At 32.6% G+C, this 20558-nt stretch overlaps 1 protein-coding gene across 1 annotated transcript; it reads right to left on the reverse strand.

Moving 5' to 3' along the window:
- Positions 1–3960: 3960 nt before the first annotated feature.
- Positions 3961–8713, reverse strand: LOC115955856 (protein NRT1/ PTR FAMILY 5.6-like). Its single transcript, XM_031074231.1, has 4 exons — positions 8392–8713; positions 7087–7304; positions 5685–6229; positions 3961–4956 (listed from the first exon to the last, which is right to left on the reverse strand). The coding sequence occupies exons 1-4, from the start codon at positions 8537–8539 to the stop codon at positions 4104–4106; spliced, it is 1764 nt and encodes a 587-aa protein (XP_030930091.1). The 5' UTR covers positions 8540–8713; the 3' UTR covers positions 3961–4103.
- Between the last annotated feature and the right edge of the window lie 11845 nt (positions 8714–20558).

Here is a 20558-nt window from a genome sequence, read left to right on the forward strand (position 1 = left end):
ATATTAAGTGACGTGAGGAATTGGCAAAGTTAAGATTTTTTGTTTAGGAAAACAAATTATGGTATTGATACAAGGAGTTTGAACCATATTAAATGATGTGACGTTGTTTCTAATTTTGACAATGGCATGATGTGAGGAATTGTTTTTGTTTGTTTGTTTGTTTGTTTTTTTTTTTTTTTTTCATACAAACCGTCTTGTGAGAAAAAAGAAAATTTTGAATCTTCAATGCTCCAAATACTATAAGCAAGGCATAATTAATAAATATATTGTATAAAAAACAACTTTGATATAAAAATGGGCATACACAAGGAGAACTTATAATCTTGACGTTATTACTTTGTTTGGTGAAATATACTTTTGATTTTTAAAATTTAGTCAAAGATATATACCTTTCTTCTTCAATTTTAAAAGGTTATAACTTATAACTTCACTGTTGAAAAAATTAAAAGGTGTTTATTTTGTTCATTTGTCCAATTGTTATTAAATTTTTTTTTTTTTTTTTTTTGAAGTTACATAAGCTTTTTAACATGTCATGTTTACAGTTTCATCTTTCATGGGTTACAACTTATGATAATTTATTTATCTATACTAGAAAAAAAAACTGTATTTTTGTTTTTTTTTTTTGTTTTTTTGAAAATCTAATTTATAAGTGGATAAAGCAATTTAAAAATTGACAGGAGAGTGATTCTATTTTTTAGGCATTGTTTTAGTGGGAGTTAGAATTTCAATTTTACTGAATTGTCCTTTAATTTTGTCTCTACTTAAACATAAGAGTGTATGAATATTTTTAAACCAAAAGAATAAAAAATCCAAATAAAAAAAACTTCTTAAATAGTAGTATAAATAAATAAAGAAATAGAATAATGTCCCCTAGAAAATAAAATAGAGTAATGAATTTTGTAATTTTTTCTAATAATTATGATAGGGTTAAAATATGTGACGTACATTTCATATTTATTACTTTTTATTATTAAAATTTTTTTGCTGAGTACTTTTTATTATTAAATTATGATATTAACGAATTTCTTTTTGATAAGCTGAATTCGATGCCTGGCAGGTGAATTATTACGAATTTGAACAAAATTTCAAAGTACCAAAGTCTACATTTACTGCTAAATGCATTGAATCACTTTTTGGTCTGATGTCTAGAACTCGTGCTTACAGCATCTCAACTCAATTCTCACGAGTCTTGTCAATGTGATAAAATAGAATCAGTTCCGCCAATAATAATACCCGCTGCCGAATATCTGATTAGTTTGATTGCGAATATTCGTGCAAGTTGGCGTGCTGACAGATGTGCAATTGTGCAAAGATTGACGTTGGTGTTATTAAAACAAATAAATTTCTCTATCTGCCATTCAAAAATAAAAAATAAGTAAAAGACTTAAAAGGCCATTAAAATTTTTTTATAAAAAAGTTGGTGTTAAAAGGCGGTTATTGCATTTTCCACTTTCAGATTGACACGTGGTGTAAATTTTTGGGAATATGAGAGAGCTTAGATTTTTGGGTCGGTTGAGAGCATTTGTATGGGTGAAGTCCTGTAGTTAGAGCATTCACACCAGCTCATAAATCCATCATCTATTTTACACGAAAAAGGTTACTTTTTCTATTTTACACATTTATCTTTACAAAACACCCACATCAGATCATCTATTATACAAGATATTTTATATAAATAATATTTTTATATTCTTTTTTTAATATTATTTCACCTACGCGTTCTTTTTCCATTACCTCATTTTCTTTCTTTCTCTCTTTCTATTTCATTGTCTCTGCCGTTTTCTCTTTCTTTTCTTGCTCTTCTTTCTCTCACGGTCAAAACCCAGAAGCACCAGATCAACACCATTCTCTCATGATCAAAACCCTCTCTCACGGTCAAAACCCAGAAGCACCAGATCAACACCATTCTCTCACGATCAAAACCCTCTCTCACGATCAAAACCCAGAAGCACCAGAGAACTCCATCAACACCATTCTCTCACGATCAAAACCCTCTCTCATGGTCAAAACCCAGAAGCACCAGAGAACTCCATCAACACCATTCTCTCACGATCAAAACCCTCTCTCACGATCAAAACCCAGAAGCACCAGAGAACTCCATCAACACCATTCTCTCCGTCTCGGTCTAATCCACACCATCTCGGTCACATGCACCGATCCACAACTCCGATCAGGCAAGCACCGATCTCCACAGCTCCGATCCACAAGTACGCATACCCATACCCACGAGCTCCGATCAAGCGAGACCCATGAGCTCCGATCATTCCAGTCAAGCACTGATTGTTCCGATAAGCTCCGATCTCTCTGTGTTTTTTTTTTTTTTTTAAGCAAGTTTATCTCTGTGTAGATTTGTCTGTGTTGATGTGTTTGGGTTAATTTTCTGTTGATTTTGGGTTAATTTTCAGTTGATACTGGGTTGATTTTGGTTAATTTTCAGTAGATGTCTTTAGTTCATTTTCAGTTGATTCTGGCGCGCTGGTTGTTGTAATGGTTGGGGAAGAAAGGAGTTTGATAGAGGAGAGAGAAAATAAAATAAAAAAATGGTTTGCACGGTGAACAGTAACCGTGTATATTTACACGGTTACTGTTCATTTACACGGTCAGGTGTAAAATATACACAACTTTACACCCACTGATGTGGGTGTTATTTTGCTCAAAATGTGTAAAACTTGCACCTTTTTCTAATTTAGAAGAGTATACAGGAAGCTGATGGGAATGCTTTTAAAGTGCTAAATTTAGCAACTAGATATAACAAAAGTGGCAAAAAAAGCTAGTGCATTGGTATCATTTGGCTGTTGCGCTACAGTATACAGCCAAAAATGGATGAGCACAGTAGCTAAAAAGGTAAAATATATATATATATATATATTTTATTATGTTGTTTGTGTTATTTTATTGTGTTAAATACCAAAATAAAATCACTAATATTGGGTGTTTTGTAAAGAAAGGTGGTAAAATATATCAAATAGCTTTTTGTGGTGTTAAATTGTTAAATTTTTGCCTCCACTAATGTGGATGCTCTAAGGAGGGACTGAAGTGAAGGCATTGGTCAAGGTCCTTAAAGGTTTTTTATATAGGGTCTTGCTATTGTCAGTCAAGAAATTGTTTTATAGGATGTGGAGCTATTAGAGCTAACTTTTTTAGTTCTACTTATCACTTCAGTTGTATTTTTACCGTCTCTTATTAATTCATGCCAAATTTTTATAAGTTAGACTTCATAATAACTAATCCTTAATGCATACGGTGCCCTTTTATATATTATATTCAATTGGAATGAGATCCATTAACTTATTTCTTAATTCTAGGATTGTAAATGCACCAAATTGCTCATAAATATCTTGGACTTAGCTTGATAAAAAATTCATTCATATTTGTTTGTTTATAAAGAAGCTAACTTTGGTCCTTGATTTTAGACTCGTTTAATAAACAAGCCAAGTCCAAGTTAAAACAATTGTTCATGAACAAGCTCTTGAACAATTGAGTTCTATAAAAATCAAGCCTAGCTTAATTAGTTTGGTTTATGAATTTGATAATAAGTTTGATATGAGCTTGAAAAATAACCTTATATCTTCTTAAGCTTTTAATTAATTGGGAGTTGTGACTACTCGTTCAAACTAAAAGGGTTGATAATATGCTTAATATGGATGCTAGATCTTGAGTTCAAAAACTTGATAATGATATTGAGTTTGAGCTTGAACTCAACTTGATTTATGAATTAAATTAAGTTAAGCCGAACTAAAGCTTTTGGACCTTCTGACAAGCTCAAACTCAAATATTGTTTTGTAGGCTTGGTTCAAACTAAAGTCAAGTTTGAACATTTTATATTTATTGTCGAGTTAAGTTTGAACATTCAATACTCGACAATGCTCAACTAATTTACTGCCCTAGTTAATGGATGCATACCTTAACCAATTTCTAATTCTTATAATGAAAGAATAATATACATTAACGTGAAAAAACTTCAATGAAACTGATAAACTTGTACTAGGAAAAAAACTGTCCAATATTAACACAATGATTTTAACAGGCAAGCAACTTAAGATGCATTTTTCACAATTTTCCATCACATTTCAAGCCAACAACTCTACCCCATCACCCTCATACTAGTCACTACCATCAGTCACAATCACCCTTCGCTGCACATTTTTGTAAGTATACTTCATAGCCAAAACCACATAAATACACAAATTCAACCCACTCATTGCTGCCAATAACCAATAGAAATTATCCAGACGGCAGGAGTTCACATCCTTTGCAAACCAACTTCTCCCACCCTTTTCAGTGACATGATCCACGACAGTAATCAGAAAGCTACTTAAGAAGCTTCCAGCACCAAGCACACTTAGATAGAAAGCAATTCCTAAGCTTCTCATTGAGTCTGGAACTTGGTCATAGAAATACTCTTGCAACCCAACCAATGCAAACCCATCTCCAATGCCAAGAATTATGGTTTGTGGAGCTAGCCAGAAAACACTCAGAGACAAAGGCCCAGTTTTCCCTTTCCGAATTAATTCATTATCAACAGCTTTTAGCCTCTTCATTTCAACTAAGGCAGCAACAGACATTGCTAAAACTGATAATGCCAGGCCAATACCAATTCTCTGTAGGATATTAATGCCTCTTTCATTGCCTCTAACTTTCCTTAACGTTGGAACAAGAATTTTCTCATAGATGGTGACAGAGACTAACATTCCAGCAGCCCCAAGAGCAATGATGGAGGCTGGTGGGATCTTGAAGTTGTCAGTAACCTTTAGGTTCAATGTAGCGGCTTGTTTAACGAAGAATGTTGGGCCTTGTGCGACGCAGATTCCAAATGTTAACGATGTTAGCCATATGGGGATCATGTTCAAAATAAGCTTTGTCTCCTCTACCTTTGTCACAGTTGTTAGTCTCCAGGGATTCTGCTCAATTGATATATTGTCCTTCTCTTCAATTATTGCTGCCTGGTCGAGAAACCTATCAAACAAAATTTTTTAGAATCCTTATAAAAAAAAAAAAATTTGTTTAGAATCAATAGACATGAACGTGCAGGCACATATATATCTTAGTAGTACATGAACTTACAACATTTTTTATGATTTAATAATATTTCAACTACTAATTGTATTGATTTCAAGCAGTGTAACGTGTCTTTTCTATCTGGAAGGCTTATTAAAGTCCTTTAATTATAGGTGCTACATGAATGGACAAAACTTATGTACAAATACTTGTGTGCTATATATAAGTTTCTTAATTAAATTCATTATTCATGTGATTTATTGGCCAATGCAACAAAACCATTCCATGTGTATAATTGGAATTTTAAAATTCTTGTGTTTCTCCATCATAGAATTCATGAAATTTTATTTATTTATTTTAAAATGAATGAATTCAATTTTGCCACATTATCAACATTTTATAAATATTGACTATCACCATTTTGGAATTTATTTAAATTATTGAAGATAGTAAAATCTAATATACTCATTTTAAAATAGATGGATAAAATTTTAGGAACTCCATAATGAAGTTACCCAAAGAGCTCTAGAATATCATAACATTGTACAATTACCATTTTCAGGCTACAGGCTATATGGTCGAATTTAATTTGGAACCAAGTTGCATGACCTTTATACTTGAGTTTTTCCTTAAAAAAATAATGTTTTAACATGGTGATATTAAATAGTGCCGCATGCTTATCATACCTGAGACTACTAGTATGACATAGAAGCCTTCCTTGAGACTTGTGTGTAATGGGAACTTCATACAATAGAGCAGGATCTGATGGGGCTGGTAAATTTCTCTTTCTTATAGCTGCAACCAAGACCTGCAACAAGGGTGTTAAAGTGCTCCCTTTTGATAATCTGTATCTGTACCAAGGCTTTCCCAAATAGAAGGTTACTATTGTTATGGCCATGGCGATAGCAAGAATAAGATTAGCAACACCCCAGCCCACATTGTCTTCAACATAAGCAATTACTGTTACACCAAGCACTAGCCCACAACAAAGCGCGAAGTTCCACCAGTTAAAGTAAGACATCTTCTTCTTCCTTTCTCCCGAGTGATCATCATCGAATTGATCCGCTCCAAAGCTTTCTAGAGATGGCTTGATTCCTCCAGTTCCAACAGAGATACAATACAAGGCAAGAAAAAATACCACCTCATGAATCTTCCTAGGCCGGAGACACATCATTTTATTGCATGGCTTTAGACTTGGGATGAAGTTAGACATTGTCAAGAGGCTCAAACCCTGGTTTTTGCAATTACAAATTTGTACATAATACACGTTTTCAATAGCTCCAGTGCCTTGATTATGACTAGTGAAAATAAATGACTTTTCTAGTTAAAAAGATAAGGTTAAAATACAAATTACACCCTGTTTGAATAAATTATCATTTTTGATTTTGAAGGTTTTTTTTTTTTTTTTTGGGGGGGGCCATTTAGTCATTAAACTTTAACTAAATTCTTTTTTCTATCTATTGTTGGGATTGAGATCAAATGCAATATCTAGGATATTGAATAAAAAAAGTTAAAAAGTTAAAATTAAGAAAAAAGAATGGTAAAAATTTATGTTAGAAGGAGTGGGGCAATTGCACCCAGTTCAAATCCCCATTGTTGTTTATGAAATTGTGTAATTACTCTTCACATATTTGAAAAATAGACGAAAAATATATATGTGATACTACGGGTTTGTTTGGATACAACTTATTTTTGCTAAAACTGAAAACTGAAAATACTGTAACAAAATAATTTTTAAATGTGTGAATAATGCTGTGGGACTCGTGAACAGTGCTCTTTGTCTCCTGCACAATGAATCCATGTAATTTTACTGTTCATATGTGCTAAGAAAAAAAAAAAAAAAAAAAAACCTAAAACGTGAACGTGAACATGGATCCAAACACTCACTACATGTTTTTATTGGACTTAACAACAATTTCCTAGATAGTAATGGGTAAAAGGACCAACTTGACAACATGACATGAATGCTAAAGTTGAAGGACTAAAATAAATAAATAAATAAATAAAAAATTATTAGGATTAGAATAATAAGAATATTCACTTAAATGGTGTAATTTAGATTTCGAGAAAAAAGGAAGGTGGTATTACCATTAGATATATGAGGGACGAAAACATGACCATATTGAATCTGCCAGTGTAGGCATCTGCCAGGAACCCTCCAAGTAGAGGCATCAATGTTGTTACTCCAGTCCAGTAGTTTACATTCTTGGCAGCTGTTTTGAGGTCTTGATGCATCAATTTGGTGAGGTATGAGATCAGATTTGTTGCTAACCCAAAGTAGGTCAATCTCTCACTAAACTCAATTGCTACACCAAATACAAGAGACAGCATATTTGACACCATTAATAATATGAACAAGTGCAGAACAGCAAAAAGTGCAAGAAGTACACAAATTTTAACTAACATATAAAGCCTACACTTTGGGAGCACATATGGTCAAGAGTAACGACTAACGACCCAACATGCTTATAAAGTAACATCATACTTTGGACTAGCAAAGAGAAAACAAAACGAATTATTTCTTTATTTTTCCTTTTTTTTTTTTTTCTTAAATTTTTATGAGAAATACTAACTAGTGCCCTACTAGTTAATAATCCATTTAAAGAAAGTTTTCATAAGAAATGAAAAAAAAGTAATTAATATTTTAACAGATTTTTCATTTCCCATAAAAGTGATATCAAAACTTTCCTAAAATAGATTATTAATAAGTATCCTAAGGGTACTCATTAGTATGACCCAACTTTTATATCAGTAATTTTTGCTTTGCAACTTGTTTTAGTGAATTTTCTGTTAACATTCTTTCAGTTTTACATGATGCCGTGAGCATCTGACCACGCATATGTTTCAAGTCTTGCTAAGATGTTCACCATACCGCAAATAAGGAAGGCTAAATTCAATATAATTATTTATTTATTTAAAAAGAAAGGAAGGGAAAACTTTTTATTTTTATTTTTTATATATCAGTAATCACTATTATTCTGGGATTGATCTCATGTATTGATGCATGTGAGTTTGTGACCCATTTTTCATTGCACACTGCACACTGCACACTAATGGTGTAGTAGCTAGCCTCAATAATTACCAGTACCTTGACTGACAGCAACTCCCAACTCCCAACTCCCAAGATAGTAGGTAAGCTATTTAACCCAGAAATTTATTATGACCACCAAACTTTAAAAAAATTAAGAAAAAAAACAAAAAATCATAGTTCGGAAAATCCTAGCTATGAACTGATCATGATCATGATAATATATTTGCAAGTAAAGAAACAAGCTGAAATTGGAGAATCATGGAGACTCTGATTAGTAATGTTAGCTAAGTACATATGCATCACTTTTATATATATAAAGCTAGGTATATACGCATAAAAAACACACAATCATATATACTTACTGATGATAAAGAAGGCTGCCTTCCATACACCAGTTGAAGCACGAAGAGGAACTCTTCCTTTATGATCCACAGATAGATCGTGAACCCATTTCTCTTCGTTGTTTTCTCCTTGTGCACCTCTCCTTTTCTTCTCCATTTCTGTCTCCATCTTTGTTAATGAAAGATAATATGTGAGACACCGACACTAGCTAAGAGTCAAACTAATAGAGATACGGCAAACTAGCTATAGAGGAAGAATCTACAGGAAAAAGAGTGTCATTGGTGAGAAGTGTGTTTGCTTTGCGCTGCCTTTATAGTGGGAGGATTCTTCACTTTGTTTAACGAGGCATTGATGGAGTGGCGTTTCTGGAATTTTATTCACAGTCTTTTTTAACTGGCATAAATTACACAATTTAATAAAAAAGAAATTTATATATTGACAATAACAATAATAATAAAAAATGTAAATACATAAAATTTACAATTGACTGTTATGAGTTTTCATATTATGAAATTGTTGCATGATAATTTCATTATTAATAAAATTATTAATTATTGTTGTTTAGTTATTTCATTAATTTGTTTGTTATTTATAAACTATAATTTGTTATATTGTTGTTTCATTAATTATAAAATTATTAACTGTTGTTTAGCCTAACATATTTTAATTTGTTTGTCTTTTATAATGTATTGGTTAATTAAATTATTAATTATTGTTTATTAGTTGTTTCATTATTTTTCTTTACTAACTATTAGCACACACCCCATATGCATTATCCACTGCCAACCCATTGCTTGCCTCTCATGCCTTTACTTCACCCGGCCCCATGCCCCCATGCCCCCATCCACCCCTCCTCCCACTCAACAGACAAGCCCTTTGGCCCCAATCACAAGAGCCAATCAAATGATAAATTCACAATAGACAATACACTAAAAGACAAACTCAGTAACTCATCAACACCAACACCAACACCAACACCAACGGATAAAGTCAAAACAGGGGCAAATATTAATAAAGTTAAAATAAAGCTAAGCAATTACAATTCAATAAAACTAAGCAATTTCACCCAAAAAAAAAAAAGGAGAATTAGCCAACCAGATAAAGTCTTTGTTCTTAAAGAGAGAGAGACTCTCATTTCACTTTCAGTCTTTAGATATAAGAGAGTGAGAGATAGAGAGAAGTAAGAGAGAAAACCCATTAGAGAAAAAGAGAGAGTCAAAGAGAAGAAAAGTGTAAAGTAAAGATGAAATACCTTAAGGTTGAGGGAGCAGGGAGGCCTGAGGCTAAAGGGCGGCGCCATCGGGCTGGGCAGCACATCGAGGCGACTGGTGAGGTAGGAATCTCCAATCCGATCTATGCTATTCCGATCTCTGATCCAACTGGCGAGGTGAGATGACCGATCTCCGATCCGATTGGTGATGACTGATGAGCTCTGTTGCTCAAGTTTGAGGCAGAGGCGTTGTCCATTGGTCGTTGATGACTAATGAGGTTTTTTTTCTTTAAGTTAGGTTTCTCCGTTTCTGATTTTAGTTTTTGCTTTACTTGATGAGTCGGTAGACATGTATATTGGGTTTTTTTTTTTGTTTTTTTTTTTTTTTGAGAATTTGTGGTTTGCTACCATTTGTTGTTTTTTTTTCTTTAGATTGGGTTTGTTTTCCCATCTATTGTTTAGGATTGATGTTGGGCTTTGGGCAGTGAGCTTGTTCTGTTACAAAATTTTTTTGGGCTTTTTTTTTTTTTTTGCTTGAAAGTAGAATAGATAATTTTATTTGTTTATTTATTTGAGGGTGTTCTTGAGTTTTCTTGAGGGTCCTATTTTTTTTTTAAGGGTAAACAAATAAAAAAAATTTAAATTATTATATATAATTTTTTTTTTCAAGTCAGGGTGTTCTTGGGAATACCCTGGACTTAACGTGGCGTCGCCACTGCATTGATGAAAATAATTTTTGTCTTAGTTTAACATGATGCCACTGTTAATAAAACTAACAGATATATGAATAAGGGGAAAAATTAAGTGGCAAAATATGCATAGAACTTGACATTGCTAATGTCGACTTTCACTTATAACTCGATTTTTATAACAAAACAGGAACACAATACTGAATAGTTTCAAAACATGGACATTATGCTAGATGTTTTAAAAAATAAGGGCAAAAGCAAGGATGGACCCAAGATTTAAAGCTAGGCGGGATCGGAGAGAAGCAAAAAAAAAAAAAAAAAAAATTCTCAACTGCATCCATATATGTTAAATTTGAATCTTTTCTTTTGAAAAAGAAAATCAAATATTGTAGTTGATTTTCTCATGATTTACAAATAAAATAAAAATTATATTTATTATCTCACAAAAGGACTAATCAAACATTGACAATTTTATTGTGATAAATTTGTGTCACATATATATATTATATTATTTATTTCATTTTGTTTCTTTATCTTCTTCTTTTTTTTCTTTTCTTCTTTTTATTTTTTATTTTTTATTTTATCTTTTTCATTTTGTCTCTTTATCTTTGTCACTCATTGCCCTAAACACACCGGTACCCCACTTCTAATTTATAATGCATTATATGTCCTTTATCTCCTTCTTTCTCTTTATCTCTATTGCCTATTCCCAATATTGCCCCACTACCAACAAACAGTCAAAGTGTCAAACAATCAAATGCTTTATATATTATCATTTTATAAATCACAACTGTTGGGGATTTTACCAAAACAACGAGTAATAGAGAAAGAAGAAGATGAACACATCAAGTAAATGGTGATTAAATTGGAGGCATAATTGAATGTTATCCTTAGACAATATTTGTCCCCATATGCAAGTTGCTAAAGGGTTTTTACAAACTTGTCCCCAGGATACAACCAAGTTATTGAGTTCTCCAAATTAATAGCAACTTTGGAGAATATCCACAAGATTTTTTCAAGTGAACACAAACCTCTATTTATACCCATAGGGTCATAACCCTTTAAAAGGTACGTATGGAAAGTTAAAATTTTCATTAAAACCATTCACAAGGCTTGAAACGTTCTCAAACTTTCAGAATAGTCACTTGAAAATCTGCAGAAAATTTTGTTTTGCGATTTTTGATCGATCGAGAGTTACTTCCGATCAATCAAATGCACTTTTTCGATCGATCGACCAGGAATTAAATATCAATCGAATCTTGTAGAAAGTCCAGGATTATTTCCTTCAACATTTTGATCGATTGAACAGAAGTCTCGACCGATCGAAATTTCTGGAACTTGAATTTTCACAAAGAAAATTCCATAATTTGAATTTTCACTTTATTCATTTTACAAATGAATACTCTCCAACCTTATATCATTATTACAACTTATCCATGTATATACTTATATATACAACAACAACTCACAGTCAAATGCTTTAGCAAAAACTATATATAAATCACAACTCACATCTCACTTTCTCAACTCAGACTCTTCCACTCATCAGTTGCAAAAAAATAAATAAAATAAATAAAAATCTCTAAGACAGACAGAGACTCCCAAGCCCCAAACACAATTACATATTCAAATTCAATTCATAGTCATCCTTTGCCCAAAAAAAAAAAAAAAAAAAAAAACAATAAGAGATTCCTACAATCATCCTTAGCAAAAAAACAACAACACAATTAGTCAATCATAGATTCACAACACAAACATTATATCAATGTTATGTTAGGTTTTGAAGTTTAAAGAGAGAAAAACTATTTGAAAGGGCAAATTGGAATTTTAGGATGGAGGCTAGACTACAATTGCCAGAGACAGTGGTGGGTTGGGCAGATCAAGCTGTCGGAGGCGCTAAGGGTAGTGGCAGCGAAGTGGGTCTGTGGCGGTTGAGGCTAGGCAGCATGATGGTGGCTTGTGGCAGCGTCATGCGAGGCTGACGGTCTGTGCAACACCGTGGTTGGTCGCTGACTCCAGCTAGTACTCAGTACCCTCTCTCAGTCTCTCCATTCTAATCACTCTCTCTTGGTCTCTGTCTCTCTCGACTTTCTCTCTGTCTCTCTCATTTTTTTTTAATAATTTTATTTGAATTGGTTTGTAGGGTTAAAAGTGTTAAGGGGATTTTTTTAAAAAAATTGGGTTAGGCTTAGGGGGGCCAGTCAGGGTTGGACTGGGGGGCTCGATATGGGTTGGCTGGGCTTAAAGTAGTATATATAACTATTTTTTTTTTTTAATTTTTTGGGCCAAGGGGGGGCCCGGGCCCCCTTAGGCCTCCTACTGGGTCCATCCCTAGGCGAAAGCCATTTCCCCCCTCTAAATAAGTGCACTATAATTTTATTTGAAATATAATAATTATAATTTTTGAAGAATTGACTTCAATTATACATACGCTTACACATGAAGGAGAAAAACATAATTTATTGTTTGTTTTAGAAAGCATATTGAACTGTGTTATATATATTTTTTTTATTACAAAACAATACTGTAATATGTATGCCTATCTCTTTTTATATTTAAATAATGTAAATTTTTTAAAAGTGTAATATTTAGTCAAGAGTCTTATAACTCAATAACATTGTCAAGTTTCTTAAAAGGAAGAAGTAAGTTCAAATCTCATTTCTCAAGAGTCTTATGACTCAATGGCATTTTCTGGTTTCTTTAAAGGGAGAACTTAGTTCAAATCCCTTTCCTCACATGTTGTCTAATATATATATATATATATATATATATATATATATATATATATAATTGATTGCAGTTTTTTTTTAAAAAAAAAAACTTTTACTTATTTTTATAACCTATTGATTTTTTTAATGCCTTGTGTAAATAATAAATATATAATATGGGTTTGGAATTTAAATCAAGTTACATACTATATAACACTTTCTTAATGTTACATTACTTATTAAATTTTAATTGGATTTTATATTTCAAAAAGCTTATTGTTAGATTATATGCTCTCTTTGTTTTTAATATATTCATTTCGCTCGATCGCTCTTGATCTGTCCATGTCTCTTCACCTCCCAAACTTCCCTCTCTCACTCCAAACTTCATCCTAAGTTGATTTTTAGCCTTAATCAAGTTTCTCATTACTTGGTAAGTGTCTAAATCCTTCATTCTTCATGCATTTCATGCATTAGACCTAGGTTTTTGGGTTTTTGAAATTTTTTTGGGGTTTTTCAAAATTGATGAAGTTATTGTGAAATTTTTGGATTGGTTTTTGTGAAAATGCTTTAAAATCTTCATGCATTGCATCCCATGTGCATTATAACTATATTTTCATGCATTCAGATGTGTGTTATATATGTTAAACTGCTTATGTGCTGGTAGGTTTGGATTGTGCTGAGTCTATGATGCAACTATCTTTGCACGTCACATGCTCATGCATTTTCATGCATACATCCTTTACATTCAATATATTTTTATATATTTGAACTGTTTTTGGGACTTTTCTGAGTGTTTCTTTCTTCCCCCTTACTCTCTAGTTTATGTTAGTGTGTCATGGCACCGAAACGTAAGTTTGCTCGGTCCCGGAACCCTCTTCGTTCCGGGGCATCTTCTTCTTCTGATCCCACCCCCTCCTCTTTTCGGTTTTGTGATGAGCAAGCCTGAAAGGACTTCTCGAAGAACTTCTCTAGACAAGGTGTTCATTCGGAACGTCAAGTCATTTTGTCAGACTTCTCTGACACTGACCTAACCACTATTATTCACAGTCAGGGTTGGTAGTCATTGTGTGACGTCTTGGTCACTTGTCCATCCGTGCTAATCCAGGAGTTTTACTCCAACATACGTGGACTTGATTCTTCAGTACCTCTCTTCATTACTTGTGTTCGAGGTACGCGCATAGTGGTCACACCAGATATTGTATCTGAGGTGCTCCATGTGCCGAGGGTAGAGTAACCTAATTACCCCGGTTGTGAGCGTCTGAGGACTGTGTCCAAAGATAAGATGATTTCTGCTTTTTGTGAGCATCCCATTGATTGGGGCGATCGTCAATTTACTTCATGTTTGACCTTTGCTAAAGGTCATTCATGAACATGGTTATGACTTTTGTTCTTCGTCATTTTTCTCATTATAACTCTATTACCGAGTCCCATGCTCGATTTTTGCTTTCTTTGTTAGAGCATTTCACTATAGATTTTTCCTCACATTTTATTCTTTCTATTATAGATGTTTATAGGGATATGGGGTCTCGTGATGAGTTCATCTTTTCTTCCGCTATCACAAGGATCTTACGCCATTTTTTCGTTCCCTTCCCTGTTTCCGACCACTTTCACATTATGTGTGCCATTGACTACGCTATCGTTAAACAGAGCAAGGCGTAGTTTCGTTCAAGGCGGTCTGGTCCGGCAGCTCCTCCCATTCCTTCAACTCCATCCACCTCTGCTTCCTCTACTTCTGCGAGAGGTGTGACTTTGGATGCGATCATGGCGCAATTTTAGCGCATGGATGCTCGCCTTGATACACTCTCTACTGAGTTGTATCAGGTGAACACTTGTGTCGGTCGTATTGTTAGATGGCAGGCTTGCCTTGGTGGCTTTGTGGAGTCTTCCTCTTCTCCTCCTGTGGCACCCGAGGCATCTGAGGGCGATGATGACTCTGACGACGACAATGATGATGATGATGGAGATGCTAGCTCTTCCAGCTCTGATGAGATGTTTACTTGACACTCTTACCCTTTGTCACTCGTGACAAAAAGGAGGAGTAGTTTGGTTATGAGAATAGTCATAGTTAGGGGAAGGGTTAGCATATGAGATTTTTGTTAGGGGGAGTGTGTACATTGAGGGATGTAGTGAGGACTTGATGTATTTTCTTCTTTTCTTTCTATTTCAGATACATCATATCTTGTATATTGTGGTCTTGTGACCGTTTTGACATACATTGTACTTATATTCCTTTTATATTAATGTATGTTTTTCTTTTCACCTACCCTTATCATGTGTTGTTTTTTTTTTTTTTTCTTTCTTTATACACATGTTTCTTATATTTTATATGCAATCTATCATTTCTGTTTCACATTAAGATGTTGTGATGAGTTTTGTTTAAAATGTTTCAGAAATACAGGCTGTCAAAGTCTTTCTTGCCATAAACTCTTTTCTTGCAAAATTTTTCAAGAGTTTGTGTTAGGATAGATTTTATTGTATTCAACAAGTGAATATGAGTTAAGTGATTTATGACTTCTCTCATATGTTCATTTATTTGTTGTTTTGTCCTGGATTGCCAAAGGGGGAGATTGTTAGGACATATGTGATTCACTTGTTAGGAACATATGTCACTATTTTATGTAATTGGCTAATCTTTTGACAAAATGCACTTTATTTGTATTTGGGTAGATCTAGGATGTGTTTAATATTTCAAGAAACCTTGTTTCAAGTTCAAGTGTTAAAGTCATGAAAGTTTGTCCAAGATTCAAGTGCAGAAAGTGCTATTCATTAAAACTCGACAGCTAACCATCTATCAAGCCTCGAAGAGCTGTTCTAGCCCATGGCTCGACAGCAGCTCGACAGATAGACATCTGTCGAGATTTATGAAGTTCAATTTTTTAGGATTATTTTTCACTCAATCCGTGATTGTATGTTTGGACTTTCTTTTCTCACAACCCTAGACATATAAAATGATTATTTTAAGGGCTGTCAAAGGTGGAACAAGTTGCACAAGTGTTGAGCAAAGTTTGTTCAAGCAAATTGTGACCGGAGACAGAATTTGCTCTAGTTCATCTTTCTTGTGAAGAAGTTGCTGTGTTTGTGTACCGTAGGATTTGTAACCAAGGAGCTTCTCAATTTTCATCGTGTAATGAGCTAAAGAATTTTGCAGCCAACAAACTTTTCTAGTTGGTGATTGAAGTTGCGTACTGGGATCTGCGCAATTGGTTAGTCACGCACTAGGAGCCGTGCATTACAAGGAGAGATTGTCACTATAGAACAAGTCCAATTGGGTATTGGGGTAAGGGTTCAATTGTAGGTTGGTATAAGGTATTGAGATTCCTTTACTTATAACCGCTTGTTTTGATAATAGTGGATTCTCGGGAGTGGTAACCTTAAAATCATCCGGTGGGGTTTTTGCCATGTAGGTTTTTTTCATTCGTAAACAAATCACCGTGTCAATTTATTTTCCGCTGCATTTAGTTTAATTGGTAATTTGTTTGTGTTGCCACACATTTTGTATGTTAAATTGATTAATTAATAAACTTGGCTAATTAATTAATTAATTCATCACAAGGGGTCAATTTGTTTTTGGTCTTTCAATATGAATGAAGGACCACTCATAATAAGATATTTTTAAAATCATCCGGTGGAGTTTTTGCCGTGTAGGTTTTCCCCATTAGTAAACAAATCACCGTGTCAATTTATTTTTTGCTGCATTTAGTTTAATTGGTAATTTATTTGTGCTGCCACACATTTTGTATGTTAAATTGATTAATTAATAAACTTGGTTAATTAATTAATTAATTCTTCACAAGAGGTCAATTCGTTTTTGGCCTTTCAATATGAATGAAGGACCACTCATAATAAGGTATTTTTAATTAGGAAACTTATGAATTTGAAGTTCAGAATAGGTCATGTAGGAAAGGGTTTAACGTGAGTCAAAAATTTGAGAAGACTCCACAATTGAGAGTTGGTATTAATAGAGTTGTTAGAAAGAGATTAAAATTTTCCTCTATATGATCGTGCTACAAATGGGGGAGTGAAATTTGATGAAGAATATAATCTTAACCTGACAAAAATTGATAAGGATGGAGTGAAAGATTTGTAAAAGTTTTGAGAATAGGGAGCTAGCTAGCTAGGCTCTACTAGAAATCCTTGAGCCTCATGAGAATTGGTCAGTTGGAAAACATAACAACTAGTTTTGGGAAATTAGGGTTTTTTGTAGGGAAAATTTTTGGTTGATTGAAGATTTCATTTGAATTTGTATTAATTATTTGAGAGAAGATGTTATTGTATTTGTTGTTGACTCAAGTTTTGGGATAAACTTGAAAAAAAAAAAATTTGAGTTTAAAATAATAGATTTGGTCGGAGTTGGATTGTGGTTTTCTATGTTTGCTTTTTTTTTTTTTGGTGTTATTTTCCTATTAATTTGGGATCTTGCATTGATAATTTTAGTGGGAATATTTTTGGGATAAGCTGAAATTATTTTAGAGGGAACAATCCAACTGCGCGCAACTTGGGCATCCTAAATTTTTACCTCTTTAGATTTTAGTTTCATATGAAACGCCCTACTCCCCAAGATTCTGGCCTTATGAATCAGAGTATATATATACAAGGGATGGGAAAGAAGAAGAAGAAACAACCTAAGAAAGGGAAGGAAAATGAGGAAATTCAATGTCGTTATCCAATTCCATTGCTTAGGGTATCAATGGCCATTATGTTAAAGTAATTAGTCTACTTAATTAGGAATCTTCTACTTTATTAAAGTTCCATAATTAATTTATAATATAATGTAAATCAGAATATTTTGAAAAATATTCTTTTCCCTAAAGCAATATATTGTAGTATTACTATTATTTGTGTTGTAGTGCAGTAGAGATTTAATGTGGTTCAAATTTGAACTAATAAAAACTTACTTCTTAAAATTTGTTGTGAAAGTGTTGTGGATGTAACATTCTCTTAATATAATTAAACTCTATTGCTGAACTCAACATACACGTTACATGTCGTGCTTTGACCATGTAAAACTCCACTACTAAACTTATAGAAAGTATAATAATATCACTCATATTAGAATTCAAGTACCAAAAAGTTTCTAAAAATATATAAAAAAAATTTCATGATTTCTTTTGAAATTATTTTAATCATCTATATATCATTATTTCTTATTTTAATAATAAAGTTTAGGTTATACGTATGTTGTAACGTGTGATTCAATATAAGTATTACAAGTTGTATTACAATGTGTCTTCGTCATATAACTTAATAGTCACAAACCTGTGCGATGCATGAAAAAGTTTCTTAGTAACGCTAAAAATTTAGCATATCAAATGCTTTTATGTCAATTTTATAGTGCTTTCAAAAAAAAAAAAAAGTTTATTATCTCCCAAAGAAACATACATAATTTATTAGAAGCTAAAGGATTTGGGTTGGCCAACCAAGGTGGAAAGTAAAAAAATATATGCATAGTGTGATTGTCATGTACTTCTTGATATAAAATAAACTATAATAGATGTAAAATATAGTTATTACCCCAATGTCACCAACCACAACAATAAAAAGAAAGCTATTTAGGTTGCAAATTCGAGAATACTAAGTTTTCCAATAGAAATTGATAGTAGAAATAGAAATAAAAATAGCTATCATCAGAAGGTTAGATAACACATTAATAACATAAATCTCTACAATATATTATATATGTAAGGCTTATATATATTTTATTTTTTTATCAAACTATTCACAATTACATACTAAATTTAGGTAGGAAAAAGAGAAAGTAAAGAAAGTTCATTAACAAAATAAAAATCACCAAGAAATTATTGGCTAGTTGGTCCCCACACCTCATCACTTTGTCTCTAAATTAAAGTCTAAACCTCTCACACTAACCTCTTTCTCACACAAATGTCAAAAACCGAATCAATGTTTTGTTATAAAGCGAAGTAGTTTATATTATATTCTTTATAGAAAGCTTAAAATATCTTCCAACCAAATTGAAAGCATAAAATAAGGAATAAGAATGGAACCTAAGTCTCACGATTCTTTGTTGCCACAATAGATGAATAGCTTGCTCTAACTGTGATTTCTATATATGGGTGGTGTCTTTCTTTGTAAATTAGTGTGTCATGTTTTGTAGGGGCAGAACATTGTATAAAGGAAAACTAATTAGGCTAAACACAATTAGAGAGTGTTAAGCCACTGTGGTAGTTGATAGGATTTTGAGATGGAAAGAGACTAAGAGAGTAGTCCTAAACGTGAGTCTCTCTAGCTCTAATTATGAGCCACATTATGTATCGTGTGGCAGTAAAAGAAATTTAAAAAATAAAATAAATTATAATGAGGTGTAAATATGTGAGGCTTACAAGGCTGATATGTCAAAATTTTAAAAGGTCAATAAATAGACAAAAGCTTCGGTTTTATTTTTTGTGTATATATATATATATATATATATATATAGATTATTAAGTACATTAAAAATTAAAATTATTTAAAAAATTATGTAAATAAAATTTTACAACCATTGTCTTTTCCTTTTTGCCTTACAATTCCTAATATTCACTGTACTATCAATCATGAATACTGAAAAACGATGATTTAAGAAGAAAGTTGGATCTAAAGAACCACGGGTCACTTCTTTGGAATATTTTTTTGAGATAGTTTCAATATATTGTTATTCTCACAACTCGATCAATTTCCTTAATTAGACCCCAAACATTTTGCACATAAGGATGTGTCAATTAAGTTACAAAACTCTTGACATTTTTTGAAATAAAAGCTAAAAGTAAAGAACTACAGACTACTTCTTTGGAAATAAAAACTTAGGGATTTTTATTTTATTTTATGATCAAAAGCTTAGGGATATTAAAATTTGTAGTATACTCACATTTTATAAGCAGTATATGATGCGGAGGAAAATGGGCGTTTGCCCCTAATTTACAAATTATGTAGTAAAATGCTCCTATTTTTTAAAATTGATTTTAACAAAATCGAGTTATAAGTGGAACTCGACATTAGCAATATCAAGTTCTATGCATATTTTACCACTTATATTTTTTTGAAAATTTAAGTGGAACTCGATATTGTTCCCCTTAAAAATATATATAGAATTTGATTTTGAAGATATCGAGTTTTACACGGAACTCGATTTTGTTAAAGTTGAGTTTAAAAAACAGGGGAATTTTGTTAAATAGTTTCAAAATAGGGATATTTTGCTGTATAGTTTGTAAATTAGGGACAAATGCCCATTTACTATTGCAAAAACAGAGATATTTTACTAAATAGTTTCAAAACAGGAGTATTTTGCTACATAATTTGTAAATTAGGGACAAATGCTCATTTTCCGCTTAGAATGCTACTTCATTATTGTTATGATTGAGAAGTTGAGATGAATTAGTTTAAGGAGGAAAAAGAGAAAATGTTGTTCGGAGATTCGATGCATTAATTTTCCACACCAAAATGGAGAACTGATACCTTTTGTAGCACTTTGATAATATAAAAATATTACTTTTTTTTTTCTTGATAATGATATAGTGCAAGATGTGAAATCTTTGTTTTCTATTTTTTGAGAAAGTGAAATCTTTGTTTTGGATTAAGTAATGAGATCA

This window comes from Quercus lobata, chromosome 8 (assembly GCF_001633185.2).
Source record: "Quercus lobata isolate SW786 chromosome 8, ValleyOak3.0 Primary Assembly, whole genome shotgun sequence".
In the NCBI taxonomy this organism is placed as follows: domain Eukaryota; kingdom Viridiplantae; phylum Streptophyta; class Magnoliopsida; order Fagales; family Fagaceae; genus Quercus; species Quercus lobata.

Bases quoted from the DNA above. Each gene is read 5' to 3' on its own strand.
- LOC115955856 (XM_031074231.1), bottom strand. From the start codon at position 8,539: ATGGAGACAGAAATGGAGAAGAAAAGGAGAGGTGCACAAGGAGAAAAC. The intron at 6,230-7,086 runs GTAATACCACCT...TGCAAAAACCAG, and splicing joins CGTCCCTCATATATCTAATG to GGTTTGAGCCTCTTGACAAT. The intron at 4,957-5,684 runs GTATGATAAGCA...TTTGTTTGATAG, and splicing joins TGTCATACTAGTAGTCTCAG to GTTTCTCGACCAGGCAGCAA.